Source organism: Diospyros lotus, chromosome 3 (assembly GCF_014633365.1).
Source record: "Diospyros lotus cultivar Yz01 chromosome 3, ASM1463336v1, whole genome shotgun sequence".
Taxonomy (NCBI): Eukaryota; Viridiplantae; Streptophyta; class Magnoliopsida; order Ericales; family Ebenaceae; genus Diospyros; species Diospyros lotus.
In genome coordinates this window covers 32723277-32735233 of record NC_068340.1, presented here as the reverse complement: position 1 = coordinate 32735233, position 11957 = coordinate 32723277, and the positions used below count along the sequence as shown (strand labels likewise).

At 36.6% G+C, this 11957-nt stretch overlaps 2 protein-coding genes across 3 annotated transcripts; one reads left to right on the top strand and one right to left on the bottom strand.

Annotated features, from left to right (window-relative positions):
- Positions 1-4345: 4345 nt before the first annotated feature.
- LOC127797308 (uncharacterized) lies at positions 4346-8289 on the bottom strand. 2 transcript variants are annotated; one of them, XM_052330103.1, is made up of 5 exons: positions 8118-8289; positions 6768-6940; positions 5815-5886; positions 5547-5698; positions 4346-4948 (listed from the first exon to the last, which is right to left on the bottom strand). In XM_052330103.1, the coding sequence occupies exons 2-5, from the start codon at positions 6936-6938 to the stop codon at positions 4561-4563; spliced, it is 783 nt and encodes a 260-aa protein (XP_052186063.1). In that variant the 5' UTR covers positions 6939-6940; positions 8118-8289; the 3' UTR covers positions 4346-4560. The 2 variants fall into 2 exon arrangements, with proteins under 2 accessions (XP_052186063.1, XP_052186062.1); XM_052330102.1 differs by having other exon boundaries at positions 5788-5886; positions 8118-8286.
- Positions 8290-10047: 1758 nt separating this feature from the next.
- On the top strand, positions 10048-11810 carry LOC127797306 (inorganic phosphate transporter 1-4-like). The gene is given in 4 exon segments (XM_052330101.1): positions 10048-10263; positions 10347-10844; positions 10846-11067; positions 11069-11810. Coding segments are annotated over 4 exon segments (897 nt in total). The 5' UTR covers positions 10048-10182; the 3' UTR covers positions 11165-11810.
- Positions 11811-11957: the final 147 nt, after the last annotated feature.

Genomic DNA, 11957 nt, shown 5'->3' with positions numbered 1-11957 from the left:
CTTCATGACTCTCCCCCCCCCCCCCCCACCAAAGTCAATATAGATGATGCCCAATTTACCCATTTGAAATACATACATATATAATAATAATAATAATAATAATGCATAATAATATTGTTGTATATATATATGTCTTCAAATATTATTGCCTTTAACGCTTCCTTCTTCCTATAATAATTACAACGTAAACCATAAGACGGCAAAATTATTTGATTGTGATTTCAGACAATACATCTATTAATATTGCTTTTTTACATCTATGATAAATTAATTTTTAAGTAAATTTAATTAGTTACAATAACTTGAGTAAATTAAATTTTCGCTCTCTCTCCCTCCATCTCCTTTTATTTTTATAATTTTATACAATTCATAACGCTTAAAATATAAACAGAAAAAAAAAAATACTTGTGATGGCCAACGATGGTTGACTACCACGAGCGATTGATGCCGCTTATAGTGAACCTTATGTTCATTAGGGTTTTAACAACAAAAAGAGAAAGGGGGAAGGAGGGAATGAGATGAAAAAGGAAAAAGAAAAGAAAATAGCAACGAAAAAAAGTAATATGAACAAAGATAAGACTTGGGTTCAATCCAGCCCACCTTCGCTGTCATGAATCCTAATAATAGTTAGATTTCTACAAAAAGGGTGAGAGAATTGGAAGAGAAACATTCTAGATTCTTTGAATTTAAAAGAAAAATGAGAGAAATAAAGATGGAAAGGAAGCACCCAACCATTGTTGTTGCCACCACCTTGTCATTTTTAGAGAAAGATGAATTGAGAGTGCATTTTCAATAATTTAAAAGATTTAATTATTTGTCTTTGAATAATAGTAGCACTACTGATACAATTTTTAAATTTTATGAGAGATTAGTGTAATTTCTTAAAATCAAGAGATGATCTCCTCAAATAACCCTTTATCTCCAAATAATTTTATTAAGCAGGCATAATAGAAATAAGATAAATTTGAAATAATCAAAAATCTTGTACATTTGCTCTAGCAAAGAGGAAAATGATAAACAGACATGTTTTCCGCTTAGCAAGGATCATTTTTGTGCTTACCCTTAATATATCCTTCCTTTGCCAAAAAAAAAATAAAACGATACTTCATATTTTGATAAAAATATATTATTTAATTAGAGAAAAATCCAAACAATATTCCGTCCCCCCCCCCCCCCCCCCCCCCCCCCCAAAAAAAAAAGGGAAACAAGGGCAACCTATAAAATAAAGATTCCCCAAACTAGGCAACTCCTTCAATTAGAAATGAGCAAATGTTCAATTAGATTAAACTAATCGAATCGAAGCAATTGACTTGGCTAGTTTGGTTTAATTATTTAGGTGTCAATTAGCAGTTCGATTATTTTTGAAAAAAAAAATTGGTTAATTTTTATTAATTTAGTTTTCCTTGGTCGATTAATTGAATTAATTGAACCGCTACATGCCCTTACTTCTATTTTCTTATTTCTATTTTTTTTTTCTACTATCCAACCCAACCACCCCTACCACCATCTCCGCCCTTTGTCACCACCACCATTCCTCGAAGATGAAGATGAGAGGATAGAGACGAAGACGGAGAGTCAAAGATGAAGGGTCAATTGGCCGAGCAAAAGGTTGAAGCTGAAGGGTTGACCCTTCTTTTTTGTCTCCGATTCGCTCGGCCCTTCATCTCTTTCCAACGCCAACCCAACATCTCTCTCTCCCTTTGATTCGCACCATCATGCTCGCTTGTCGTTGCCAATGATACATTCAGTAAATTTTTCGACAACTTCTTGTGAATGGGTATTTTACATTAAAACCTAAATCATCATGCTCGCTTGTCATTGCCAATGATACATTCAGTAAGTTTTTCGACAACTTCTTGTGAATGGGTATTTTACATTAAAACCTAAATCTACTAAAATCCAACCATTAGATCATTTTAATTTTTGGAGATCATTGAGCCAAGGCGAATTTGATGATCGATTTCGATCGTCGGAATCCGCCGTGAATGGTGGTCGGTGACATTTTTCCAAAAACGTGATTTATGTTTTTTTACCATAAAATTAATTTTTAGATCTATAAAAAATCAATCGTTGGATCAAACTCATTTTTTGATATATAAACCTCCATAGTTGAGAGAATCCAATGATTGATTCCGATCATTGGAATCGCTAGCTGGCAACAATAGTTTTTTTTGGATTAGTTTTTTTCAGTTCACTGGCTGGTTCGATTTTTACGAATATTGGTCGATTAGTTCAGTTATTTGGGATTTGTCGGTCAGTTCAGTTCGATTTTTACATATGATTCGGTTGGTGATTTTCAAACAATTGAGATCAATTATAACCGATTGCACGACCTTCAGTAAAACTAGGGCCTGAAAATTGCAAAATAAAGGAGTAGCCAACCATGGAAAGAAGCACCCAAAATAAAGAGGCAGCTCAAGAATAGTAGCAGAAGACATTGTTCTAAATGCATAGATTTTAATATTAACCGTGTAAAAACTAACCATGTCTCACACATTATTTTCATATTAGTCCACACAGGCATTATTTAATTTCACAGTGTTACCATAACCAAAAATTGAGGACAGACAGACACCTTGGACGCTAATTAGTTGAATTATTTGTCATGAGGTGAATCAGAAAACACCACCACCGGAGTTATCTAATCTTTACTGATATATGGTTTTAAAAAACTTGTCAAAATACCAAACTCTGCAGTGCCCACTAAAAGTCTAATAATAATTAAGGAAGGAATCCTATGATGGAGAGAATTTCAAATGGCCGAGTATAAAATATGCCACTCTCTCTCGCTTTGAAATATTATTATAGTGTTTATGCAGAACCCATGATTGGGTTTGATTGAAGTTGAAGTGAGCTTTACAAGCAAGGTCATGAAGTAATCAATTACCTAAGAAAGAGAAACAGTACCAACACATGAATCAAATCAAATCAAGTTTTAACTTTATCATCAAATCTATTTTTTTATGTGTAAATTCAAACCATCTTTTCACTAAATTTTCCTTTGGAGATCCCAAGAAACTTAATCCCCTAATTTTTTAATGGATCTCTTAACCACGGCTAACAATTCAATGCATGTAACCGTTCTGCAATTTCTTAGGAAAAGCCACAACAAAGGGATTGTTCATTTATGTTATTTTCTATGCATAAATTGCATGCAAGGTCCAGATTAAACTCTGACAAAGATTGAGACAGAACACCCAACATGTCGTCGCATAAGGCAAAATATATATATATATATATTAGTAATATTTTTATGTGAAAATTGTACAAAATATATCATTTTTCAATCAAACCTTACAAAATCAATACGCCAGAAAAATTTGTGGAAGGTTGAATTCGCTGAGCAGGGCATTAAGGCTTTACTTTGAATTATTGTCTTTGCGTAGTCCCTCATCATTCGTATCTTTAATTTCGATAAAAGAGACAAATTAGAGGTGCAGGTATCACACTATACAGAATAAAAAATCAAATCCAGAATCTATTAGTGTGAATCTCATCTTATTGTGATCCAATCACTTAATCTGTGCTGGAGACTCTCGTCGTTGAAAGGTCTAAAAATCCTTACAGAGGTCAAACCACTGTCGCCTAAGTTAATCCTAGAAACGTTGGGCATGGAAAAATCAGTGCTACAGTACACTGAGAATCTATGCATTGAAAGCTTTAATAAAGGGTCAAAGTTGACACACAATTAAACTTTGTGGACGAATTTAACAGAATACCTGCATCGGGTGTGGCTTTTCAGGAAAATGTTGGATGTGGTCTCCACATATGTATCTTCTTTTGGGCAAGCATTGACAGACACAGCCTGCTCTGGATCTTCAAAGTAGAACTTCGCGCCTTGGAACGCCAATGATTATGCTCTCTGGTAGTCCGTGGCTAGTCAACTGCATCAGTTGGGCAAGATTCAAACACTTCCAAGGAGCACTCCTCCATATTCTGATTTAGTACGTACAGACTAATTACGGAAATGGAAATTGAAATTAGTGATGGAGAATGACCTGAAAGAATCCATGTTCTTGGCCGGGCATCTGATTTTCTGAATCAAATCTTTCAAGATCGGTCACTAGGAAGAACTCATCTTCCCAGTGAATGCGTAACATTCCGGCAGCCGCATACGTTTGAAATTAGTTTCTCCATTCTCTCGATTGGGTTTCAATTAGACTATGACCCGCCCAACTTTCATGTGGCTAATATCACCGACCCGTATGTTCGGATTTCTACGATTATAAATTTGTAACTCACTTTGATAGATACATTCTTTTAATGTATGGATATTAATGAACTGAAACAAACCATTATACAGAAGAATTAACTAAAAATTATTATAAAAATGATGCAATAACAATGACATAAAACATCTGCTATTTTGATCCATATCCACAACTCTATTGGGGGCTAAAGGTAACACTGAAATCCGAGCTGTATTTAAGCATTTAGGTGTACAAATTTAATCAGAATTAAAATGGACTAAGCAAATGCACTCAAAATTAACATGTAAACGCTCATTATACATCTACAGAAGCAAAATTGTAGCCAACAGCATCACAGAAAAGAGGCATTTTAGAACAGCCAATTGAGACTAATGTTGCCGAGCCAAATGGTAAGCGGGAATTGGGCAAAAGCAATAAAGAGCAAGAGGTAGTTATGCCTGCTCGAGTCGTAGCTCCTCACTTCTGCGAAAAGCACTCTCTTCATTGTCTTCACTAGGAAGATTCCCATGCACAAACACGTCCATGGTATTAAAAAGTAATACGAGTAGCCCCACATAATTCTTCCTAGGACAGCCATACAAATCCCGGTGAAAGTATAGCCGGCATATGCCACAATGTCCAGCAAGGGTGCCTCTCCACTACCCAACGAAAACAATGACATTTTAAGCAGAGAAACTTGCAAAAACCATCCCATCAGCCCCTTGATGAACAGCCAATTGAGAGCTTCCGGGCTAAACCTGGCAGCAGATGACGAGTAAACACAATCAAAACATTAATAGAACTAAGTGCTGAAAACACCAAAATGAAGAAAAGGTAACAGACCATTTTTCCCAATTTAGCCTCATTGGAGAATCATCATTTGAAGTAACTGAAATTACCTATCATTTGGGTAGCATTTGTTGTAGGCAAAAACAACCATTAGGGTTCCAAAAGGGGAAGGGGGGGGGGGGGGGGGGGGGGTCGATTGCTTATGTTGCCTCTCAAATACCTTCAGATGGCCAACAAACCACTAGCATAGCGCCTCACCTAGCTTTTTACCTTTAGATGACATGCATGCTGTTTAAATTTTCCATACAGCACCTTGATCTAGAGCAATTGTAAACAAAGTTTTCCCTACTATTCTGAGAATATAGGTGATATTTGTTCATATACCAAGTAAAGAACAGATTCATTCCATGTGCTACAAGATGATGCACAATGAAGGGGTTAAACCAAGCTTGAATCCGAGGTAAAAATCAAGGGAAAAAAAAGAGTCTTGTCCATTGGTTATAGGGGTCCAATAATTGTAAACAAAGTTTCTTATGAGAAAACAACTAAAGTGAAGCTACTACATACTTTCCATGGAGACCCAATCCAAAGCCAGCAAGAACAACATAGGTACCAAATGCCATCAGTGGAATATACAAATCTGGAGCATTTATATCATAGATTGGGGGCTTGTAGGAAAGCCTGCCCCCTACTGGTTCTGTGATCCTTGTCCAATGGCCCTGAAAAATTGTTGATTAGGAAAACCTAACTACTTTCAAAGAAAAAAAAATAACTGAACAGAAGGAAAAGTAATAGAATTAGTAATTACCCTGTGTAGAAAAGGGAAGAGAACAACCTTCAATTTGTTCCTCACATAATGATCATTAACTTGGAAATAGTATTGGGGATCAGAGAAGTACCTGCTTATCTGATCATCCAGAATAAACAAAGAAAAATGGAACTGAGAAAACCACTTCAAATTAAATGTAGTTAGAACACGTGAAAACTAGTGTGTGGAAAGAGGGAGTCATCCATTAATGTTACAATCCAGTCACAGAACATCAATAGACATGCATATTTCACACTAGGCATAGTCCTTTGAGGTCATCTTCCCAAAAATTATTCTAAAATGATTTTTTTTAAAATTAACTAGAAATTCAAATTTTGTGTACTTGTTCTGGAGGGAATTCTTCTTGAAATACAAACCCCAGGAAATAGAGCCAATGACACATAATAAGATAAAGGCTTGGTATGTTGTTATTGTTGTTGTTTTAGCCCTAGGACATAGAATGTCCTGTATAGTTTCAACTTTTCCCCATATTTTAAATTATATGGGGCTTAATTGTATATTTCTGGAGAATGCATTCATAAATGTCTTTCTCAAGGCACTAAATTTACCAAAAAGAAGTCACTCTAGAACCCATTTAACTGCTGATAACATAATCTGTTTTCAAAAATAAAATTATAATACAGCTACAGTAAGTAACAAAATGGGTGTTATTTTACATGGCATCCTCCAAATCCCCATAGGCACGTGTCAGAAAGTAACTTGGACCCAAAATCAAATATATCAATTAAAGGATCTTGGCACTTGATAGAAAGCAAAATGTACCCAAAAACTTTTGCAACCAAACACATCAATTAAAGGATCATTAAAAATGCAATAAATAGGCCACTTGTATTACAGAGCAGAAAAGACCTTCAAAAATCCATCACATAATTGGCAATGTTACTAAATTCAACACTATCCTTTCTTTCAATCTAACAATAATATAAGCACACAATTCATAGCCATAGTGCATTACTTACATTGCTTTGCACATACTCTGAACTTGATCCTAAAATTTTCTCTCCATAAGCACCCAATCCACCTCTTATAAGTCCTGACCCAGATCCAACAAATGCATTACCAAATGGATTTGGCTGTGGGTTTGGAGGTTGCCTTGGCACCCCAGGCTGAGCTCTTGAATTATCATACATTTCTGCAATAGAACATCGGCATCAGGCCATCTTTCACCAAAGTAGTGGTACAACCAGAGAATTGTTAAAGAGATATCTCTTTCCTAAGGAAAAGGAAAGAGATGAGGAAACAAATCAAAAAGAAAGAAAGTCACACACCAACACAAATAGCTATGGTTTTTCCTGCTTTGGTGCTTAAGATTTCTTTAAGTTTCCTTGACAACTATCTTAGTTATTTCTTTTATAGTTTTATAAATTTAAGGCACTCAGAGTGCACCGTTGGGAGTATCACAAAAAGGCCAAAAAAGCATAGGGCTAACTGAAAGCAGACACTTGACTGCCTAGTTAAATCGTATCCATAATAAATGTTTTGTCCTTAGAGATGATGATATGCATACACTTTTAAATCTTAGTAGTTCATCTTCAGTCTTGAATTCATAGACCATCAAATGCTAATTCTTAGTATTGCACTTCAAGGCAGGCATATGGTGACTCCAAAGCTATGCAGCTTACAATCCTACACTACCAAAGGCATTTGTACCAAAGCAGTAAGAACCTAAGGTTAGGCTCGAACAGGTCAGCGTCACCTAACAATATTATTAAATTACATGAGGAGTGGATAAATGCAAGATCAAAAATGCCTATCCAAACTGACTAACGAAAAGGTCAACGGTTAGGGTCGAACGAGTCAACTGATTGGGTTTTGGACAGACCCAAGGGCTGCCACAACTAGCCAAACCCAGCCCCAAGCACATTGGACTGGCCCATGAACCAGCTGGGCCCCGCCAACCCCCAAAACAGCCTAAACCAGCCACAGCCGCCGCCTCCGGCAGCCGCCGGCGACCACAGCCGACCGGAGACTCCCACTATCAGAGCCTACCATTAGAAACGCCAAGCCAAGGGGGGGTTAACATACACAAAAATGGGACAGATTTAACGGCTGGATTTTTAATTTTCGGCCAGAACTGAAAAACACACTGGCATCGCCACCGGCTACCGTGTCCAGTGGTTTCCGGCAATCAGAGGCAACCACCCGACACCCTTATCCCCATCGACCAACATACCCAAAAACTACCAAGATCCAACAGCCGAATCTCCATAGATCTAAGCTTAAACTTTCGGCCAAACCCAAACCGCGCGTATATACTTATATATCATGGATCTGTTGAAAATAATTGCAGATCAAACTAAAAGACTTACCTCCTTGTAGATCGGCGCCGATTTCACGGTGAAAATACGGTCGGATCCAAGATCAGGCGGTTGGATTTTGCAAAAGTGTTCTTGGAAGAGAGAGAGAGAGAGGGAGAGAGATTGTGACGGAAAAGAACAAGAAGAGGGGAAGGAAGGAAGCTGGGACCGTAGTGGCTGTCTATTGGCACATGGGCTTGGCTCACATTGGGCCATCTCAAAAATAAGGCCCAAAAAAAAAAAAAATCCAGGTCACAAGCAACATGTGAGGGACGGATAGCAGTGTGAATATAATTCAATATATCAGTTAATGCAGATTTCGGATATCATATTATTAGCATATAAACGTATTTTTTTTCTTTAACAGTCAATCAAGAAAAACTGAGACTTCATGCAACATGCACATTTTGAAACGATTGGCGTTGATTTCAGTAAACCACCACACAACAAGCATATATCACGTAGCAAATGGATCCTTGATCTGGTCAAATAACCGCGGATTCAACAATCGATCAGACACAAATTGCAAACTTGATATTATTTATTTGGATAATAGTGTCTGATTATTTATTTTCATCAATTTTCTTTTTGTTCGTTTGTGTTTGGACAGTCACGTATGGCTGCTGACGAGAGAGAAAGTGGGCGAATAGAATATACATCTGTATGTGTCTGTATCATATATATGTGTTTATGTATATATACATATATTTTTTATTTTGTAAACTTATCTCGTAAAGTTTGTATTTATAGATTAAAATTGTTAAAGTTTAAATATGTATTATAAAGATGAATGTGTGTGAATGGTTATGACTATACAGAAGAGGGTATTTTTGAAAAATATTAATTGCAAAGAGTTATTAAATTAGGTAAAAAAGTAAAAGAATAAAAATAATTTTTTAATGAATACAAAGGTGGCTGCCAATAGAATTTCCTCCATTTTAACCTAATCTTTTAAGACAACTAAATAAACACTTTATTAAATAATTAATAAAGAGCATCTTTCTTTCTAATCAAATAATTAAAGAGTATATTATTCAAACCCTATACCTACACTTTCAATGTGACACATAACCATATCGAAAAATGATTATATTTAATGATTTAAACACCTTTTACCGAAAATAAATTCTGACTTTCACGAAAAGGGAAAAGAATAAGCTAAAAAAAAAAAAAAAACCTCTCATAGCATATTATAAAAGGTAACTTAAATTGATTTTATTAATTTTTTATATTTTGAAAATAAAAAAGAGGAATATTATTTTTAAAATAATATTTTACATCCCATAAAAAACAAACATTTTACATCAATATATGAAAAATACTTATTTAAATCATTTTGATAACTTGCAAATAGTTTCCTTTCATTTAAAAGACCAAGCACAAACCAGGTTTCCTTTCATTTCATTTTCTGTTTTTTCTTTTTTGGGCTTCCCTTTTGCATTTTTCTTTACTCACTTTTTATCTCCTTTAATGGCCAAAGAGGATCCTACATATTGATATATTGGGATTGGGATTCACAAGTAAGTCCAACCCCATGCATCAGCAATGAAAATTCAGTACCTGTCTGGATATCACGTGGGCCTTTATTGGCATTTTATGGGTTTCAAATTTTATTTCCATAGGGATTGCAAATCAATCATGTTGCTTGATTATTCTTTCCTTTTAATGGGGGGTCTTGTTGCTGGCAACATCAATTCTGGATTTAAACTTGATGATACATGGTTTCAAGCTAGCTACCAGCAGCGCGAAGCAGAGCATTTATCAGCTTGTTTTTTTTCCAAAACGAACAGAAGAACCGAAAGGCTAAAATGTCACTACTACCTTTAAATTTTATTCTTATCCCTAAAGGTGAATCGCTTACCAGACACCTCCACACTCAACCCAATAGACACCTCCACACTCAACCCAATAAAATGTGAGGAATTAATCATGATGACTCAGCCAACACAATCACTGGACCTACACGCACGCACACCTTTCATCAACTCAATTTTTAGATTTTTATGTGCTTGGTAAGAAATGAGTAAAACCGGTTGGGGCTCTTCCGGCGCTGCTCACTTTCTACTGGCGACCGAAGATGCCGGAAACTGCTCGGTATACTGCTCTGGTGGCCAAGAACGCCGACCAGGCCGCCAACGACATGTCCAAAATTTTACAAGTATGGCAGTTTTATAAAATAGTCTATAATTCATATAAAGTGTACTGTACAATCGTCTTCTCATAGAACAATAATGACGGCAGGTAGACTTGGAGTCGGAGCAACAAAAAGTAGACCAGATGGCACACAAGCCGGCGGCTGTATTCGGGTTGTTCTCGAAGGAGTTTCTCCGGCGGCATGGGTTCCATCTGCTCGGCACGACGAGCACGTGGTTTCTCCTCGACATCGCGTTTTACAGCCAGAATCTCTTCCAAAAGGACATCTTTAGCGCAATCGGGTGGATTCCTCCGGCGAAGACAATGAACGCCATCGAGGAGCTTTACAGAATCGCCCGGGCGCATACCCTCATCGCGCGCTGCAGCACCATCCCCGGCTACTGGTTCACGGTGGCGTTCATTGACAAGATCGGGAGATTTGCGATTCAAATTCTAGGCTTTGCCATGATGACGATCTTCATGTTCGCTCTGGCGATTCCCTACGAGCACTGGACTCATCCTCATCCCAACCACCAAATCGGTTTTGTGGTGATGTACTCACTCACTTTCTTCTTCGGTAACTTTGGGCCAAAAAAAAAAAAAAAAAAACTTTGGGCCAAACTCCACCACATTTGTCGTCCCGGCGAAGATTTTTCAGGCGAGGCTCCGGTCGACTTGCCATGGAATCTCGGCTGCATCTGGGAAATTAGGGGCCATAATCGGTGCATTTGGGTTCTTGTATCTTGCTCAGAGCCCAGACAAGGCCAAGGCGGATGCCAGGTATCCGGCCCGAATCGGGGTGAAGAATTCGTTGACTGTGTTGGGCGTGGACCGTGGTAAACTGTCTGGGGCTACTTTTCACTTTCTTGGTGCCGGAATCAAAAGGAAAATCTTTGGAAGAAATGTCCGGTGAGAATAGCGTGTAATTATCTATTAGTTGCATCTATTTATCTAATAAACATCTTTAAATAATTAAAAATTAATCTCTTAATATTCACGCAGTAGCTAAGGAGTGACAACAACTAACTTGATGGATTTAGTTTAAGAAAAGATTCATATGTGGTCAGTCTATAAATAAAAAAAAAAAAAATGTTAAAAAAATATACATAATTTGAGTTCCCAATCAATAGCTAATATAAGAACGTACACCATCAGTGTGTAATTAGTTCCTTGATCGGAAGCATTCATTCAATTCCAGTGTTTTTTTACATTCATATAATGACTGTTTGTTGCTACAATTTTTACATTGTATGTCTCGCTATAAATTATTTATGAGTCTTTTGATTTTAAATGTGGGTTAAAGAGATGAACACCTTATATTGATAATTTTCTATGAACACGATTAAAAAAAGTGGACATATATTCTTTATGCATTCAGTTTGTGTAATTTTTCATTCACACGTATGTGTATATATATATATATATGTATATGTATAATTATTTTCTGATGCGGTATGTAATAATTTAATTGGAGAAAATATTGAGATTTTTGTAAAAAAAAAAAATTAACGCCAAAGTCAATGGGCAATTTGATTGCAAGCATTTTGGTGCAACGATGGAGAAATCGTCGGTCAAGTTAATAATTGACCTGACTAGAGGTTAGAGATGACTAAAATAATGTCGTTCTAATTTGTAATTAGGGAGAAGTGAAGGGAATGCATAATGTGCGTGGACGAATAATGCACAATAATAAGAGGTGCGTGTGATCCACATGTCGCT

Bases quoted from the DNA above. Each gene is read 5' to 3' on its own strand.
- LOC127797308 (XM_052330102.1), bottom strand. From the start codon at position 6,938: ATGTATGATAATTCAAGAGCTCAGCCTGGGGTGCCAAGGCAACCTCCA. The intron at 5,699-5,787 runs GTAATTACTAAT...ACAATTTTTCAG, and splicing joins TCTTCCCTTTTCTACACAGG to GGCCATTGGACAAGGATCAC. The intron at 4,949-5,546 runs GTATGTAGTAGC...ATCTGCTGCCAG, and splicing joins GGATTGGGTCTCCATGGAAA to GTTTAGCCCGGAAGCTCTCA.